This window comes from Osmia lignaria, chromosome 13, assembly GCF_051020975.1.
Source record: "Osmia lignaria lignaria isolate PbOS001 chromosome 13, iyOsmLign1, whole genome shotgun sequence".
NCBI lineage: Eukaryota > Metazoa > Arthropoda > Insecta > Hymenoptera > Megachilidae > Osmia > Osmia lignaria.
Window position 1 is genome coordinate 1587394 of NC_135044.1, and position 19678 is coordinate 1607071.

Sequence of the window (19678 nt, forward strand, 5' to 3'; positions counted from 1 at the left end):
ATGATAATCGTGCAAATTGCTTTTTTTGTGTGTTTTATGCCTTAGCTCAGGATAGGGTTTTCTTGTACATATTTACAAATATAGATTTCGAGTTTAAAAATGTAGAGAAGTCGGATGACCCTCCGACTTCACAATACATCTTCTTTTTTATATGTACAAGAATTTATTTCGCGATGAGCAGATTTCAATATCAAAGTAATAAGCATGAATACTATTAATTATTATAACTACTTATTTTGATAACGAAAACGCTCTTGAAATTGAAACGTTTTTCCGATTTTACTCGTGAAATTGGCATCAGATTAGTATATGGGCTGGCCCCCAGGGGGGTCAGTATTTGCTCTTCAAGCATTGTATAAACATCCCCTTTCGAACTTGAAATTCATTCTGTCATGTTCACGGTTCTCGACCTTAAACACTCATCATTCGCACTTCAGCCTCACGAACTCTATCACATAATCATTTATCCACTCGCATACCCTTGAGTAGTGAAATATTACCCCGTTACCCCTTTATCAAGTTAAAGTAGTGTTGCGAAAAATTTTCAACGCGAGAGTAAATATTACCCCGTTCGGATTTTCAAATTTAAGTAGTGTTGCGAAAAATTTTCAACGCAAGAGTAAATATTACCCCGTTAGAATTTTCAAGTTTAAGTAGTGTTGCGAAAAATTTCCGGCGCGAGAGCAAATATGACTATACACTGACTAGTATTCGGTGGGAATCCTTTTGATTTTTATTTAATCAAAGTAGTTACAAGGATTCCGCGGCATAAGACCGTGAAACACCATCTCATGGGAGATAAACCCATGCATTACTAGGCCTTTGCAGGCGCAGCTTTAGAATACGGAACATATGAAAATATGTTACCATATTCTAAACTGTAGTCCTTTTGTCTATACTATGGGCGTCCGTCAATCTGACACCGTTGGATGCAACGTGTTGGACGGGCGGGTAGCGCTCTTAGCGAAGGGGTACATCCTGTCCTGGCGTTACGACGTCCAGGCGGGGTGGGTGGTATGTAGCGTCGGGCGAAAGTCCAGGGGGCCTAAGAACCTCCGTTGCCAGCTGATATTAGCAGTGCACCATGTTTGTGTCATAGTTGCTCAATTTTGCTTTTCTGTATTTGCTCTTCATGCTTTATATTTGCAAAGTCGAGTCACTTTTATTACAAATAAAATCCCCTGGGGCGGCCAGCCCATATACTAAATCGGAGCCGTAAAATTTCGCCGATATTCTTACTTTTAATAAAGTGAGAATATCATCTTTAGTTTTTGCTAATCATACGTTTTAGCTTAGGCATTTCAGCACACATGAAGAAAACTGGTAGGTGAAAATACCTTTGGCCTTGTTCATTTTTATGCCCAAAGCTCATTCGGGTACTTAGATGTACTCGCGTGGGCGGAGGGCGGTGGACAAGGTTTAGTTTTAAGTGTAACACATTTTGGCGACTGACAAAAGTAGTGAACCAGTAGTGAACCACGATAGAAGTTCCACATGTGTGTGTGTGGTTAGGATGTGGGATTTGTATCGTTTATTAACAATCTTAACTTACTATAACATTACAAAGTACTTATCAAGAATAAATTGAAAAATTTGTACATTAGATAATTCAATAGAATACGAAAATGAAATGTATTACTTTAGCATAATGTTCACTATTATTTGTCAGTCGATTTCAGCAAAAAGGTATGATTTTATTAGAGTGTGAAAGTTGAATTGAACTCGGGTGTCGGAGGCGTCCCGGGACGTTCTCCCTAGGTGTAGGCATTTTTGCACCCGGGTGGTTGTATGAGAACCGTGGAGTGAATTTTTGTGAGAATGATTTTTGCCCTTTTTTAAATATAGCGATAGGCAGGCAGGTAGTTTACTTCTGGTGTGATTGAGTTTAGTTTATAAGTAGGCAGGGCCAGAGCAAGCTTTCATGTTTCTTTTCGTATTCTCCTCTAATACGTGAGAAGCTTGTATCTGGGGTTGGGAAACCAAAAATCAAGAGAAAAGATGAAAATGCAATTTAATTAATTTATCAATTAATTAATTTAGCATTCTCTCTTGATTTTTTCAAGGCCAAGCCTTATTAGTTTGTAAGTCGTAGTCGTGGTACTAGACCCGATTACAAAAATGAAGTATTAAAGTGAAAGTGCAGTGAAGTGAAGTGAAGTGAAATTAAAAAGTGTTTTATGTTTGGACATTTGCAAAAATTGTGCAGGTATGCGAGTAGCGATTCAAGGGATCGTTGCTCGTTTACGTGTTACATTTTTACAAATGTCTGAGCAAACGTAAAATTTTCGCGAGTGAATTTTGTGAGGCTATTGCCGAAGAAAGAAGAGGCTATATGCTGAAGAGCCCCGGCAAAATTTGCCCAGAAGAGGGGAACTACTAATGGCTCTCCATCTTCGGATGGACAGTCATTCTGTCACTATGCTCGCTAATTTGTTTTTTCATTTTTTGTGTTTTTCCTTGAACGGTATGAATAATACCGTCCAGGATGTATTGAACTCTACATTTTACGAGTTCAATACCCAGCTCGTTGAATGGTCAACTCGCGATTTTATTTCCCCTATTTCTTTTTCGTTTATTGCTTTATTGAAATAAATTATTCTTTTCTTATTGATTTGCACATCAATTATATTTCATGTTCTTATTTTAATTATGTTCTATTTATTTAAAACCTACTCTGAGATTGTAATGGTAATTATATATTCTGTTTCAGCATTTTTCATTTCAGTTGTAATCGAAATTATGATGTTAATTATATTTTCTATTTCAGCATTTTATTGTTGAATTATTTTTTAATTGTTACAGAAATTATGACGTTAATTATATTTTCTATTTCAGCATTTTATTGTTGAATTGTTATTTTCTCAATTGTTTATGATATTAGGATGTTAATTTCATTTTCTATTTCAAGATTGTATTGTTTAAATTTTTATTTTATGTTGCCTGTTTTGAATGGTTTCATTTTATTGTATATCTAATCCTAATAATTATGTTTTCCGTTACAGCATTTTATTGTTAAATTATTATTATTTTCTCAATTGTTTCTGATATTAGGATGTTAATTTTATTTTCTATTTCAATATTGTATTGTTTTATTTTTATTTTATGTTGTATGTTTTGAATGGTTTCACGTTCTTATGATTTTAGGGTGGGTCACTAACGTAGCCACCTCCATGTGGTGTGACCTGGTAATTGATTTCGTTTTCTAAAGATAACTTTTAGAAAGCGATATCAAGCTAAGAGCTACAATGAAAAGATTTATATATTTTTTAATTGGGAAACAATAGTTTAAATTCAGAAAAATATTTTCGGGATTGCAATATTATCATATAGAACGTATAACTATAGTAATTTTATAGTTCCTGAAAAAGGAACTTGTATGATTTTTGACTAATTACAAATGACTAATTACCTCCTTCTTTTCGAAGTCGGTTAAAAATAAAATAAAAAGAAAATCACAAAATATGGAATTTAGAAAGAATGAAGTTGTTTGATACGCAATGGTAGAAAGAAATCAACCCTGGCGAAGATATTTCAAGCAGAGACGTTGTACATTGGAAAGGCCATGACTTTATCCATGACTCTGGTCAGACGCCAGATCTGCTTTTCATTTGATAGAAATTCGCTACGTTGACTAACAAATATTTTTCTTATAATAATTTTCGAAAGGTATTCATTATTGAATGAAAGTAAAAATTTGCATAAATGGAGGGTGGATGGGATGAGGTAGGGCGGGTCTCCAAACCACAGCAACCTTCTCGTGGTGAGAACTGGGCAATCGTTATTATTTGATGACTAATTAATAACTGTATCATTATTTCTATGGTACATTTATTAATTATACAGCAAATAATACGAGCGAATTGGCAGCGAAATTTATGCTTTCTTATCTATTTAATCTCTGTTATATATTTTTCAGGAACTATGCCTTTCAGATTCTGAAGTGTATCACATTGCAACTACAATTTTACAGAACGAGAATTAATAATAATGAATGCATGGTCAGTATTGTTTAATTATGTACTTATGCATATAGCTATCGTAGCATACACGTGTGATTTAGGTGTATGCGAAAGGTGACGTAGTATAGCATGCGATAATTGAGGTGGCGCTTAAATCAGTTTCTGTTCCGCCTAATTTTCGATGAAACGTTGACTGTTTTACCGACGCAGAATTCGAAGTTCGGCCTCGACGCTCGCATCACCTTAATGATAAATATTATAGACAATAAACAATCAAATAAATTTAAGAATGACTTTATTTGCATACAAAAGGAAAGCGATTATTTCACAAAATAGATTTACATATACTTATGTATCTTATATGCATACATTATCCTGTAACAACGGTTGGTAAAGAGTAGAATTATTTACATTATTTCCTTTTTTGCTTGTATTTATCTGATCTTTCGTATTTCTCCGTGGAGCGATCTCTGTTACGCTTTTTCTTGTGATCTGAGTGACGGTCTTTATGCTTTTCGTGTTTCGAATCCTCGCTATCGGAATCAGAACTTTCTCTGTCCCGTCTCTTCTTCTCATTAGCATATTTTTTCTTCTCCTTTCTATCCCGATACCGATCTCTGCTCTTCTCTGTATTTCTATCTTTGCTTCTTCGTTTTCTTTCTTTTCTACGTTTAGAATCGTATTCGTACCTTTCCTCTCTGTAGTGTTCTTTCCCTGCATACTTTTCCTCGTTACGGTAGTACTCTGGATTTCCTTTAAACTCTTTTCTACGCTCATGTTTTCTATATTCCAGTATTTCCTCCCTCTCCCTTCTATCGTTTTCCCTTCGACTTCTCACTTGATTCCCTCTAAATTCATCTTTTCTTTTGCTTCTTGAACTACCTCTAGCTTGACTTTCTTCATCCTCTTCCTCGTCGTCATATTTGTCATTAAAATACTGTATTCCTTTACCCTTTCCTCTCCATCTCATTTTGGCAACCGACTGGGAAAAGTCCACGTGTATACGACGGTCATCGATCAACACGTTGTCCATTTTAAAATATGCTTCTTCGCAGCTTTTACGCTCTGCAAATTCGATGAACGCATATTGCAAAGAATCTCCAGTTTGTTTATCTCTGATAACTTCGCACCTAGAATGAAAAAAGAAACGGGATCGTTACAGAGAGAAAACGATAAAGAAAGTCTGTGTTCGAATTTACAAAATTATCCATACCCAACAATTTTTCCAAATCTGCTAAAAATAATTTCGAGATCGTCATCGGTCGTAACAGGATTCAATTTACAAACGAAAAGAACGTTTTCAGGAGGGGCCATATCCGCGTCTGGAATATCGCCTACGATTTCTAATATCGTTGCCCTTGCCTTTGCTTCTTTCTCTTTTTGCATTTCTGTAATTTCTTCTATTGTCATCCCAGCTGTGTCGTCTATCACTTCGTCGGCTCCAATTCTATCGCTCTACAAATACATTCACCCGTGATTGCGAAACAATTTTGAAATACTGAAAGTTAAGAATAAAAAATGAATATACCATTAGAACTTCTCTCGTAGGTGGTGGACTCTGATCAGGTACAACAAAATCCTTTGGATCCTCAAATGGATCCTCCAAGATAACGGCATGGGATATACGTATATCTTGATAAGGTCTATGGTCCCCATCACAGATGGTTTCATTGAACTTTAATATAATTTCTAGACCTTCTGTGATCTCACCAAATACGCAATGTTCTCCATCTAGTGATTGCAACTCAGGTGCAAGAGTAATAAAGAATTGAGATCCCAACATATTATTACCACAGTTAACCATAGACAACAAACCACTTCTATCATGTTTTATTTTTGGCATTTGTTCCGCCTCGTAATATCGTGCTTTTTCACCTAATACTATTCCATAGACACTTTCTCCTCCTTTGCCAGTACCGGTAGGATCTCCAGTTTGAGCAATAAAATTGCTCTGAACAGAATGAAACAAATTCCAGTTGTAGTATTTTAGTTTGCATAATTTTAGGAAATTCCGGCATGCTGTAGAAAACCATTTAAATTAATATTATGACAAGAGAAAAACTTAACCTCCAACTTCCTTTACTACTTACTTTGAGGGCGATCTTCGGTGTATAGATCGACAGTAAAGTCCCCTATTGTAGTTTCAACTACAACCGCCATGTTAATATAATTTACTTTCTTCTCTTATATTAGAATTAATTTCATATTTATTTGTTATTTACATAAGAGGACACAACTTGAAATCATCGCTTACCCACGGCATAACATTTTAAAACAATGATTACACATAAAAAGACTTGACATGCTTTTATCCTCGAGGGATCATTATTTTGGGGATCCCAGACACCCCAGTTGAGGTTTTTCTTTTTCCACACTTCGTATTCAAAACCAGAAAGACACAATTTTGACTCTCTTTCATTGTGTTTTCTTTAAACTATTCAAAATCAGCACGAGACCGAAAAATTATTATTAAAATAATTCTTTGACAAACTTGTATTTTAAAAAGTCCGCCATAGATAAAATATTTTTTAAATTCGACCCTGGCTCCATCTATACGAGAATGCCGCAAACTACTCAACGACTTATCGACTAGGTTTTCGAAACATGCGCGATCTATCGGTAAGTGACGGAAACTACTTGCCGACTAGTTTCCGCTACTTCTGGATAGATGGCGATAGTGCTCCTTTATTTCGGAAAACCAGTCGGTAAGTCGTTGAATAGTTTGCGCCATTTACGTAAAGATTGCACTACGGTCGAATTTGAAACACCTGCCTGTTTGGCGTGAGATTTAATTTATCAATTAACTTATAATAAGCGCATGACGCCATCAAATTTAACAAAAAACATTGCGGCTTTTTTCAATTTTATTCAGTATCAAGTATAACAAAATTGCCTAGATAGGTAGAAAAATAAATCAAATATGTACAATTTAAGTTCACAGATGACTGATAGTGTTATGTTTTTTATCTGCTAAGATTGGTCGCAAGTAAACCAACTTGTGTTTGTAAGCATCAGGAACCAAAGCATTTAAAACCATATGCGTTATCGCTGCAGTAAAGCCCCAAACACGATGCTTTCCGCCTAAATAAACGGGCAAGGTGTAATTGTCGCGAAACTGAGTGTATTGACATAGAGAAAGATCGCAAAGGTTCCTAAGACTGATAAAGAAAGCTTCTTCCACTTCGTCCTTATTAATTTCAAGCTTTTCTGGATCAATTTCCCCGAGGTAACCAAAAACGGCTAAAACTTTGACGTTTTGTTTGTCAATCATGTTGCTGAATGTCCAAACGTCGACTTTCTCCTTTGGAATTTTAAGCTCCTCCCAAGTTTCTCGTAACGCGGTCTCTTCAAGATCACGATCTTTCTTGTCGTGCATTCCGCCAGGAAATGAAACCTGTCCACGATTCAAGGACATTTTCGTAGATCTTAAAGTATACAAGAAACCCAGTTCGCCTTTGTGCAAGCATAACGGCACCAAAACAGCGGCTTGATTTATCTTCTCCTCCAATTTAGGTGCTTTACGTGCTTTGAATTTCTCGATAAATTGATGTCGATTCTTCTCGCTTAACACCACATCCGGTTTTAAGAGATCCAAATTGACGCTACTCAGACGTCGCTGAGATCCCGTTAGCTTTATTGTAAAGAAAAAACAATGTTGTAAACGTAATATTATCTTTTTGTTGTTCCAAATTTTAAACGAAACAGATGATTTTATAATTTGAAGGTTAATATGTTTTGATTTTATTACCATAATTTGATAATTAAATATTTGCGAAGGACCCGGCATCTAGCAGACGGGAAAAGAAGCGCACGAGTCTGTTGTGTGTTAGTTGTGTAAAAGGAGGATGTGTGTACTTACGAAACATCGTTGTAAACAGCGAAAAGAAAAAGAATGTAGTTTCATCATTACAGTTAATATTGTGATAGCGTTCCTTGCGTGTCAATGAATGAAAAACTATATCACAAGAACTTTTACGATCCAGCACGTTGTCAGCTTTGACGCTTAATTTTATTCGGGATTTCTCACAATATGTCGCCTTCGTGCTAGTTTTATGCACAACTACTAGATGTCTGATCAATCGAGTTCAAATAATTTTTCTTTAAGATCATCCTAATCGATGCATCGATGTTTCGTTTATTTTTGTTTATACCTTTTTTGACATAAACATTTTAGACCTTTGACTCGAGGAGCCTCGCCCGAGCGATAATTATTAACTCTTAATCGTTCGTAACAAGATGCACACTACAATTAAAATATTTACCGAATCACGATTGTCCACCCTTTAATCACTGCAACGGAATGAAATTATAATTGTCATTGGTAACGTGTACATACGATAATTTCTTACAGCAGTTTTTAAAGGTAGAGAAAAAAAACAGGAAGGCTGTAAATATAACCTTTCACAATAGGCGTTACACGTTACGTGATCGTAGTCCCAACGAACGAAGTACAGCACCTAGTTACTGACCAAATTAACATTTATTTGAACAACAGTTGCCTTGTGAAGTAACAACCTGCTATTTTTCTCATTCTCAATGCATGATCGTCTGAATCACAATTTTCATTCGACTTCTACAGTTTAACTCTCCGTGTTGATCGCGATCTATTTTTAATTTAACATTGAAGATATTTACTTCAACAGAACTATCTATAACTCTGAAATGCAACTTTAGCACTTTGACGTATGGTCAGACTGGAATTCCGTTCATGGAGTTGAACAAGCGAAATAAAATATCGTTGTTATGAACAGAATAGAGGTTCTCATGTTCTAACATATCATAGTATAAAATATGAACTCAGATTATATGAAAGATAATTGTCATGTTTTGACACGATACATCGGTTAGTTTCCTACTTGACCATAATCTTAGAATTTTAATCTAAACCTTTCAACGGAAGCTATTCGATTTTAATGTTTTCGCATTACGAGATATTTATTCTGTCGCGACGAATAGATCCACAGTAAAGATCAAAAAGATTGTTGCTTTCGAGGGTTAAATACATTCAAATGCATTCTAATTATACTACATACGTCGGAGCGTCTACTACTAATATATTATGAATCGATCCGTTCGAGAGAAAAATGTTGGAAACAGTCGGTAAAATTACAATTCGACTGTGTAACTGTTGGGTACAAAATCAATGCATTTATCTTGTATCCGAGTTTGTATGTAAGTGATAATGCTATTACATGCACTTATTTGTGCATCATATGTAAATGTATCAGAAGATACATTTAAAAAAAACACGTTTAATAATCTATTGAATTACAAATTCTACTAAATTGTTCGCATTAATAACCGGATTTAACCTACTTTAAATAATTAAAAAATTAAATCGACTGTACTCTCTTCTGGAATAGCATCGTTAACAATTTAAAAACATGCTTTTAAATTTTCAAACGTGAAAAATTGCGTTCTCGTGAAGACGAAGCAGAGTCGATTAATTCCGAACATAGCCGAACGAAGCTGAATCATATTCGATGCGGTTTGCCTGTGATTACTGACATCGCCGTCGCGCCGTGTATCGCTCGCAGTCTCAGACCTCAGACAGTCTCAGAGTTCTGTTTGTGAAGTAAAAGACGATTGTTTGTCGCTTTTGTGTCTTCGTTTTAAACAATTATCTAAATCGCATCGATGTGGATAATACGGGCGATAAGTAATAGTGATACTTCTTCGCATTAACATCAAGCTACAATAGAAAGAATATCGTTCGATATCAAGTACGCCGTTAACACACGTTATGAACTGGTTTGTGTTTTCTCGAGGTCACCGACGAACTTTGACAGACGTTAGTATGTCACAAGCCAGCGTGATATTACTTGTGGTCGGTGTTTGCAGTATCATCGCCAAGGTAGATTATTCATCTACACCAATATAATTCGCAGAAGAATCTTAAGAAGGGTTTAACACGTACACCACACCCTGATATCATAAAACGTTTGGCATTCGTGACGTCACTTCGACTGATTCTCGTGAAAGCCTATCGTTGACGCTTCAGCGTCACGTTCGACTAAAGAAGTCTATTAAATTTAATTATACCTTTGCCTTGTTCGTTAAAGGGACATATTAGCCAATATGACCCCTTAAGCTTTATTTATTGGGGCAAAGTCAACACAGAGATTTCTTTTTTTGCTTCCCATTAACGTCGATTTTCCCGCTTAAAAGAATGTGGGAAAGTTACTTTCAACTTCAACTATTTTGTACCTATATCACTGACCTATTATCAAACTTGTTGATATTGATGCGACATGGGATTTAATCTTTCGTACATTATATTCATTAATAATGTCGAGCAATCAAATGATTTTCACAAAAACAATGAATGGAATGTACCTAAATGACTTCATTTAATATCTATCTCTGTTCTTATCAAATGATCAGAATGCTAAAGCCTTTGTGTATATTCCTATAATGGAAGACGATGATTCATTACGTGTGACTGTGTATAATAGATAAAATGACAAATTGATATAATAATTACATATATTTTCTAAGTACTAACAAAGTAGATAAGATATAATAAATATACTTTGAAATAAGATTTAATATAGAATACTTTGATTCATCTGAATTCTTTGTTCTTTTAATAATAGGTATCAGCAGCAGATGATGGCCATTGTATTTGGTATGGAGAGTGTTACCAGGATGAGATGATGCACAAAAAAAATTGTCACTATATTGGGCCACCTAAGCCATTGGATAATGAGGGACAAAAGATACTTGCTAAAAATTGTCATCACTTAATCAATGATTCTGGAAATGGGATTAATACTTGCTGTGATACAAACCAATTGCAAACCATGGATTTAAATATTAAATTAGCAGCTAATTTCATAAGCAGATGCCCTAGCTGTTTAGATAATTTAGTAAAACATTTCTGTGAATTTACGTGTAGTACAAAACAAAGCACCTTTATTAATGTTACTGATATACAGGAAAGTAATGGTAATTGAATTTAACATTGATATCTTTTATTTAAATTTTGAATACAAACGTATTTAATATTTATTTCTGTTTTACAGGCAAAAAATATGTCAATAAAATAGAAGTTTATATAACAAACAAGTATCTTGAAGGTACTTTTAATTCGTGTAGTAAAGTATCTGTACCTAGTACTGGACAATTAGCAATGGATATAATGTGTGGAGTATGGGGGGCCAGTAGATGTACTCCAATGAAATGGTTTCATTATATGGGTGATGCAGAAAACAATGGTTATGTACCTTTCCAAATTACATATAAAAATACAGATGAACCAGTTGGTAATTTTACACCTGTAGATCCTATTGTTACTCCTTGCAGTAAGGCACTAAATGTAAGCAACGAATAATTTAATAATCAATGTATTTCATATCAGTGAAATTAACAAAATAATGACTCTTTTATGTGTAAAAATATTGTAGAAAAACACACCAGCATGTAGCTGTGTGGACTGTGAAGGTAGCTGTCCAGTGCCACCTCCGGCACCTCCTTTACCAGAACCCTTCACTATTATAAGCTATGATGGCTATGCTGTGGTTATGATAATTACTTTTATAAGTGGCACAGTTCTCTTCGTCGTATCATTAGTGTGCTTCAATAATAGGAGGAAAATTGGTAAGAAACTGTAGTTATTACTTAAGAATATGTGTGTCAGATAAAGCTAGAAGTTTTCGCATAATTTTAATTCAGAAAATTTTTAATGCATCTTTTTTCTTTTAAACTTGGCATTGTTTTCTCAACTCAGCAATATTTTCATAATCTTTTTTTTTTTTAAACTTTGCAACAGTGATTAATCTTTCATGTGATTATCATATACGCTGTTTTAACGGCACAAGCAAAGTTCAATATAAATTATCCTAATCTCTAATCCATACAACTGACCTTCCCTTATGATGGTTACAGGATGATTTTGTTGTTTGGTTGTGGTTTAAGAATTAACTTGAAAACTTTTGCATTATGGTGTTTGGTTTCATAAACGTTTGTTATTTCTTTTCTTAATTAATGGTTTATAAGTGTTCAATAACATAATGTATGAAGGTTCTAAATAATCGTTTAGAAAGAGATGCAAAAAGTAATATTAAACCAGTTAACAATTATCATTAAAATAAATGATTATACCATAATAATGTTCAAATTATTATGAAAATTCAAATAGAAACATAACAAAAAGAGTGGATTTAGCATCAGTTGTATGTACGGTGTGCGTGTATGTATAGTTGCACGAGGTGAGGAGGTAGGAAGGCAGGTGGGTAGACGTCTAGCCGCAGGGTTACATAATTCAGGAGACGGTGCCCGTATTGCTCTCGCCGCTGACCAGGAGGACAGCCCACTTCAGTCCAAGCGTTCCAGTACGTTCCTATCAACTGTATCTTCAATATGTGGACTTGTGCTTGTTCTCTAACTTTTTTGTTATTGTACAATTTCCTTTCATTTTTATATTATGCTTATCCTATCACCTTCATTTGTTTTTCAAGTTAAATACTTTTTCCTTTATTTTGTGTTGTCGCCATAACATAAATTTTTCTATGCTAATGCATATTTGGTCACAAGAGACATCAATTAATTTATTATTTATTAGAGAGAACTTTTCAATTTACTTACCAAGAAAAAAAATTATTATTTGTTTCAACAAATTTTTACTGATAACATTGTTATTTTTATTTTCGTATTTACATAGTTTCATATTTTCTGCACTTTTCAATATCTTATAGAGGCATGCAAACTTGCTTAATTGTTATAAAATATGTTTAACATTTAAAGTCGCTACACAGAGATAAACAAATGTTTGTCTTTTCTCTTGTTGTTCAAAGCTTCGTGTCAATTACTTTAGATTGTATATTAAAGTGACCTGCTTTTGTTATCAATTTCTTTATGTTGTCTAAATGTTTTTATTGCAGCTCGTTCATCTTTGCGTTGTACTCCTTAATGCAATTGAATGTATCAATGCTTAACGTAATTGTTTTACAGCACGACTTAAGTCTGTTTCATTTACTACAGCACATTTCGGTCGTAAATATATACATTTCCTTGTTCGTAACACAAACACTTTTATAGGTGTGATATCTGCAGATGAGTTGCCGATTGGATTCGACGAAGAACAGCAATCGACTTTTATCGAAAGATTGGGCGCCAGCACTGATAAACTATTAGCGGAATTCTTTTGTTGGTGGGGTACAGGTATGATAACGTCATTCCCGGTAATATTACGCACGACAGTGCACTTTTAAATTATCAATAAAACGAAATTTCAGCATGCGCTTCACGACCGTGGTTCGTTCTCTTTGTTGGATTTCTTTTCGTCGTTGCTCTGGGACATGGAATAAAATATATCCACATTACCACGGACCCGGTTGAATTATGGGCTGCACCACAGTCTCGCTCACGGGTTGAGAGAAAATATTTTGATGAACACTTTGAACCGTTCTATAGAAACGAGCAAATTATTATAACGTCAGTAGGTCTGCCAAATGTAAGTTTAATTATGAATAGAATAAAGTTGTTTTTCAACAAAGTACGGCAAGATTCTAAATAAAACATTTTCAGATTGTACATAACACATCCAATGGTCCAATAACGTTTGGCCCGGTGTTCAACGATACCTTCTTGAAGACAATTTATCAGTTACAAGAGGGAATTAAACAGATCGTTACACCGAATAATTATACTTTAGCGCATATATGTTTTGCTCCATTAACAGGACCATTTACTGGACCACCAACAGTTTCGCAATGTGTTATCCAAAGTATGTGGGGATATTGGCAAGATAGCTTGGAAAATTTTGATTCCACAAGTGTGGATGATGATAATTTTACTGTAAATTATCTGGATCATTTCAGAACTTGCTCGCAGTAAGTGATTGAATCGCATTTAATTGAATTTAATACTATGTTAGTGGAAAATTCACCGTGTATTTCCCTTTAGAAACGCGTACAATCCTGAATGTCTTGCACCTTATGGAGGACCGGTAGAACCCGCAATCGCGGTTGGTGGATTCTTGTCACCTGGTCAAGATCTCCATAATCCTTCGTATGAAAAAGCCACAGCGGTGATATTAACTTTCCTAGTGAACAACTATCACAATAAATCCAAACTAGCTCCGGCAATGGAATGGGAAAAGAGGTGAGTAAACGAAACATAATGTTGTCGTGAACAAGATAAACTTCAAAGTATTTCTTGCTTAAATCGTATCGTTATTTCAGTTACATTGAATTTATGAAAAATTGGACAGCGACGAAAAAGCCAGCATTTATGGATATTGCTTTCACTTCAGAACGATCAATCGAAGATGAATTGAACAGGGAGTCTCAGTCGGATGTTTTAACTATCCTTGTATCTTACATTATCATGTTTGCGTATATCGCGATTTCCCTAGGTCAAATGAAGTCTTGCAGTAGACTATTGGTAATGATAATGGAAAACAGAATTTCACAAATCTCTTTTTTTCTCTAACGTGTGTTTAATATTAACATTCTGCATTTAGATCGATTCTAAAATTACTCTCGGCCTTGGCGGTGTACTCATAGTATTGGCTTCTGTCGTTTGTTCCGTTGGTTTGTTCGGTTTCGTTGGCCTTCCTGCCACGCTAATTATTATTGAAGTCATACCATTCCTTGTCCTTGCCGTTGGTGTAGACAATATTTTCATTCTGGTCCAAACTCATCAAAGGGAAGGTCGTCGTCCAAATGAATCAATACCTGAACATATTGGTCGTACCCTTGGCCAAGTTGGGCCAAGTATGTTGCTTACCAGTGTATCAGAAAGTTGCTGCTTTTTCCTTGGTAGGTGTTTTATATCGCTTCATATGAAATGAGAGTAAAAGATAATTTTATTGGGATATTGAAAATGATTCTTTTGTTTTAAGGTGGATTATCCGACATGCCTGCTGTTAAAGCTTTCGCTCTCTACGCCGGTATGGCATTGTTAGTAGACTTTGTACTTCAAGTAACGTGTTTCGTTAGTTTGTTGGCTTTGGATACTGTTCGCCAAGCGGTATGTAATCCGTTTAATAATATAATACTGTAAACAGTTTTACGATCCAAATATGTTGCAACTATGTTTGTATCAATTTTGTAGAACAACAAATTGGACGTATGTTGTTTCATTCGTGGTTCAAAGAAAGACGACGGGGAGGACGTAGTAAATGGAATTTTATATAAAATTTTCAAAGTTGCTTACGTTCCTTTATTGCTGAAAAAAGGAACCCGTGCATTTGTTATGATAGTGTTCTTTGGTTGGCTATGTTCGAGCATCGCTGTTGTTCCACATATCGAAGTCGGTTTAGACCAAGAACTTTCCATGCCTGAAGACAGTTTTGTCTTGAAATACTTTAAAGTAAGTGTAATATACTAATATATTTATTACAGAGTAACGAATTAAAGGTTATTCTAACGATTTTCATTATTTTTCTTGCCAGTTTTTGAACAGTTATTTGTCTATTGGCCCTCCAATGTACTTTGTCGTAAAGGAGGGTTTAAATTATTCTGATCCGAGACAACAAAATCTTGTGTGCGGTGGTCAATATTGTAATAGCGACTCGGTATCCACTCAAATATTTATAGCATCCAAACAGTCAAACGTGTAAGTAACATAGACACATTAGTAAATGTTAATTATGTTAAATATTAGAATAAGTGCTTAATACCATTGTTTATTTAGGACGTACATAGCGAAACCTGCATCCTCGTGGTTGGACGATTATATCGATTGGTGTGAACTATCTAATTGTTGTAAATATTTCAAGTCAAATAGTTCTTTTTGCCCACATACAGGTATTGAATTTGGATTTCTAAAAATTTGAAGTAGCGTTAAGCGAACAGATATTAAGATTACATTTATCTTTTACTTCAAGAATCTATCAATCGCTGTGCTTCATGTGAGATCACTAAGAATCAGTTCGGTCGTCCGGTACCAACAGACTTCGAGAGATACGTGTCATTTTTCTTACAAGACAATCCCGATGAGACTTGCGCCAAAGCAGGTCATGCTGCTTACGGCCATGGCGTGAATTACGCTACCGATCTACAAACAGGATTGTCCAAGGTTGGAGCGTCCTATTTCATGGCTTACCATACCATTTTAAAATCGTCCGCCGATTATTACGAATCGATGAGAGCTGCAAGAACTGTCTCAGCAAATATAACTAATATGATCAACACCAATTTGAAACGTATCGGTGGTGATTCAACTGTTGAAGTTTTCCCGTACAGCGTATTTTACGTTTTTTACGAACAGTACTTAACAATGTGGCCTGACACATTATACAGTATAGGAATATCTTTGATTGCTATTTTCGTGGTGACGTTCTTTTTGATGGGCCTGGACATATTTTCCTCTATTGTCGTTATAATAACAATCACGATGATTGTTGTCAATATTGGTGGTTTAATGTATTGGTGGCATATAACATTAAACGCAATATCCCTAGTTAATCTTGTTATGGTAAATATACAGAAGATGAAATATCTAAACCCGTTGAACATTACTTACATTAATGATTTATTTATTTTATGCAGGCCGTAGGAATCGCTGTCGAATTCTGTAGTCATTTAGTACATTCCTTCTCTGTGTCAGTAAAGACGACTAGGGTTGAAAGAGTCGCCGATGCATTGACAAATATGGGAAGTTCTATCTTCAGTGGTATCACTCTCACCAAGTTCGGTGGAATCGTGGTACTTGGTTTTGCCAAAAGTCAAATCTTTAAGGTTCGTTTTAATAATCAAATTACAGTATTGATACTGCCCTATTTACATGGTTTGCTAATAAATTTTCTCTATTACACGTTTACAGGTGTTCTACTTCAGGATGTACCTGGGTATCGTATTATTCGGGGCAGCTCATGGTTTAATATTTTTGCCCGTGTTACTCAGTTATATCGGTAAGTATGATTGCTTGTTTTATTTATGATATTAAAACTTAATTTACATACAAATCATATTACTCCATCGATATACATATACATATGAAATCACACCAGCGCTGCTTGAGTAACACTGGTCAATACAGTTTTCATATCCCTTCCTACGACGTACAATTAAACACACAAGAGTGCTGTTTATAAAATGTTATATTTATTTAACGTGTTCGCTTATATTACGTTTACTTTTCTGTCTGTTTTCATATCGGTGTATATAAGTTTAACTTGAAACAATTATCTCTTGAAAGGACTAAATAAAGTCAAGTTACAGTAACGAATTAAGCAAGCTTCTTCATTGCTTCTGGTGGTTCTAGGCACACCAATGAACAGAGAAAAGCTGGCGAATCACAAAAGAGCAATGCAAGCAAATCTGGACAACGTGCAGGAGACTTCTTTGAATCATCGTGTAAGCAAACTCAATTCTCCTCCCACACCCACCACAACCACACCTACGTTCAGACCGCTCGAATACGAAAGATAGGTACGCAGGACACTAACATTTTCTACACTTTAATTTATGTCGCGACAACGCCACTTCTTTTTCGGCTTTTCAATACTCTATACACAGCTTTCTACGACGAAGAGACATGCTTGGTAATTTACACGAAAATTTACACGGTAATTTACAAGTATCGAAAATATTTTCCTTACATCGTTCAGCGTAATTTCCTTATACATACTTCCTTATACTGTTATTTATAAACTATCGGTACTTTGAGCTTTTTCTTTCTTGAATACTCTATCTTTCCGTATCACCTTAAAAGTAAAATTTACGTGTATTACAAATAAAACCCGTGTATGTTGATGAGTGTGGGATGGAACATCTACTTTCGTAAGACATGCTTTTCTCTAAAAAAATTGTTTCCTATCCTATTTTTTTGGTTTGGTTTTTCCGTTATTGGTAAATTACCTTTTAGCTGCAAAGCTTTTTGTTTTTAGTTTTTATGTTTTACATGTGCTCTTGTGATTAGTTAGTGTTACATATACTCGAGCATTGTGTTGCTATAAAAATGCTAGTGTTATTAATTTAATTGTGTAAACGCCAATGATGAAAATCTCTATTTCTTTTCTCTATATAATATTCTTTTCGATTATATGTGAATTACTGTGCACTGCCATTTATAGAATTATTAGAAAATGGGATATGGAAAGGATGAATTGCCACTGGTGAACAGCGCTTGCTCATATCTTCCTTTTTTTTTTTTTTAACATTATCACCCTTTATTTTTCCTGAAGCGCGTATAATTTTTATTATAAGTTGATTTCTGTACATATATTTCTAGATGTCTGTTGTGTCCAATAAATGGCAGGGTAAAAGTATAAATTAAATACAATTATTTGTTATTATCTTTGCAGGCGTGATGCCGCGCCGAAGGCGTAGAGGAGCCCGTCAATGTGCCAGCAGGGCTAGAAACGAATTTAGGAGCCAGGTACAGGGGCCTGACAGTCCTTTGCTCCAAAATGACAACAATCAATTCCCAACCACTTCCTACGCCAGTGTGAACTCCATAGATCCGTCAGATCATCGAGTGATCTTTTAGCACTGATCATTATCCGAATTAATTAACACTATGACTTTTGTATTTAGAAAGACTGAAGATGATCTGCTTAATATGATACTTAACCATTTTTACCATCATCAACATTATTCTTTTCAAAAGGTTGAATAGAGGTTAAATAGGCTGAATGATTGTCTAAAGAATTATGTGATCAAATTTGAACTATGAAGTTCATACATGGTTATTTTATTGTATTTAGGAAGCGATGAATTTCAGATATGATTAATATTATTATTATCATTAATATCGTAAGGTTACATTATATTTAGGGTATTTAATTGTGAAAGAATTCTAATGCTGAAGCTTTATTATGTATTTGCAGTAAGTTTTTAGGTGGTGCGATTAATCGAATAGATTGTAAGTACCAAGGTATATAATTTAGTTTTCTGGTACTTTTTTTTTTTTTTCAATGAATAATGCGTAAATGTGCGTTGCTGCATTTTCGTCGTGCTTTAATCACACGGATGCATTTTTTATCGCTGGGAGAGTTCAGTTTCCAATATGAATGTCATATAATGATGGGGAAAAAGAGATGACTTCTCAGCGGTATAATGCCGTTACATACATTTTGTGTTTATGTGTGATGAACAAGATTGATACTACGAAATTTATTTTAAAATTCTTTGTACAACGTAAATACGAAATGTCACTCGAGGAGAGAATATCAACCGTCCTTAGTCGAGATAAAATATTAAATAGAAACAGATTTGTATTTATGCTGTACAAATCATTGTACATACATATATAATTTCAACGTGAGAATGTTTTCAGTTGATAATCTAATATCCATGGCATTAGTATCGGAATACGTGTTTCTACCTTGCATTTTATTCGTTTCAGTGGCATACGATAATATTCCAAAAATAAATTTGATTCATTTCATTATAGATTAACGTTAGCAACAGTTTTCAGAAGTAGTATATCTTAGAAGGAAAAATTTGGAAATTTGTTTTATTTTTTATGCAATCTGTAGACTTTTTAAATAATTCCTTTTTGTATTACCCTATATTTTATATTGACTTGCATATGTGAAACGTTGATCAAATTGCAACTAAGTGTTCAGAACCGGACAAAAGATAGAAGATAAAGTATTACCTTTGTTCAGTTGCTGCTTAGTTTTTTAAACTCTAGCATTGTCTGTGTAAAAATTATGGGAAAAAAGGGAGAAGGTCGTTAGGCTAATTAGTAAAAGAGATGTAAACGTTTAATTTTTTGTTGCATGCTTTATTGCTGTAAAATGTCTCACAAGAAGAGCTAAGTGT

At 34.7% G+C, this 19678-nt stretch overlaps 3 protein-coding genes across 11 annotated transcripts; 1 reads left to right on the top strand and 2 right to left on the bottom strand.

Moving 5' to 3' along the window:
- The first annotated feature begins 3938 nt into the window (after positions 1 to 3938).
- Positions 3939 to 18820, top strand: Npc1a (Niemann-Pick type C-1a). Of its 7 annotated transcripts, none has more exons than XM_076691803.1 (20): positions 9486 to 9813; positions 10556 to 10907; positions 10985 to 11277; positions 11366 to 11558; positions 12161 to 12292; positions 12999 to 13121; positions 13196 to 13413; positions 13488 to 13792; positions 13866 to 14063; positions 14144 to 14345; positions 14425 to 14722; positions 14806 to 14933; positions 15018 to 15275; positions 15358 to 15521; positions 15600 to 15712; positions 15793 to 16382; positions 16457 to 16645; positions 16731 to 16818; positions 17172 to 17263; positions 18214 to 18357. In XM_076691803.1, exons 1-20 carry the CDS (start codon positions 9703 to 9705, stop codon positions 18217 to 18219), a joined length of 4053 nt encoding a protein of 1350 aa, XP_076547918.1. In that variant the 5' UTR covers positions 9486 to 9702; the 3' UTR covers positions 18220 to 18357. The 7 variants fall into 7 exon arrangements, with proteins under 7 accessions (XP_034176145.2, XP_076547918.1, XP_076547917.1 ...); XM_076691802.1 differs by having other exon boundaries at positions 17172 to 17338; positions 18214 to 18353; XM_034320254.2 differs by lacking the exons at positions 9486 to 9813; positions 17172 to 17263 and adding an exon at positions 3939 to 3998 and having other exon boundaries at positions 18214 to 18820.
- Positions 4237 to 6244, bottom strand: LOC117602361 (peptidyl-prolyl cis-trans isomerase sig-7). Its single transcript, XM_034320264.2, has 4 exons — positions 6050 to 6244; positions 5488 to 5978; positions 5173 to 5414; positions 4237 to 5089 (listed from the first exon to the last, which is right to left on the bottom strand). The coding sequence occupies exons 1-4, from the start codon at positions 6117 to 6119 to the stop codon at positions 4372 to 4374; spliced, it is 1521 nt and encodes a 506-aa protein (XP_034176155.2). The 5' UTR covers positions 6120 to 6244; the 3' UTR covers positions 4237 to 4371.
- Positions 6791 to 8143, bottom strand: LOC117602364 (mitochondrial coenzyme A diphosphatase NUDT8). 3 transcript variants are annotated; one of them, XM_034320269.2, is made up of 2 exons: positions 7708 to 7840; positions 6791 to 7590 (listed from the first exon to the last, which is right to left on the bottom strand). In XM_034320269.2, the coding sequence occupies exons 1-2, from the start codon at positions 7744 to 7746 to the stop codon at positions 6895 to 6897; spliced, it is 735 nt and encodes a 244-aa protein (XP_034176160.1). In that variant the 5' UTR covers positions 7747 to 7840; the 3' UTR covers positions 6791 to 6894. The 3 variants fall into 3 exon arrangements, with proteins under 3 accessions (XP_034176160.1, XP_034176159.1, XP_034176161.1); XM_034320268.2 differs by having other exon boundaries at positions 6792 to 7590; positions 7819 to 8104; XM_034320270.2 differs by lacking the exon at positions 7708 to 7840 and adding an exon at positions 8111 to 8143 and having other exon boundaries at positions 6836 to 7590.
- Positions 18821 to 19678: the final 858 nt, after the last annotated feature.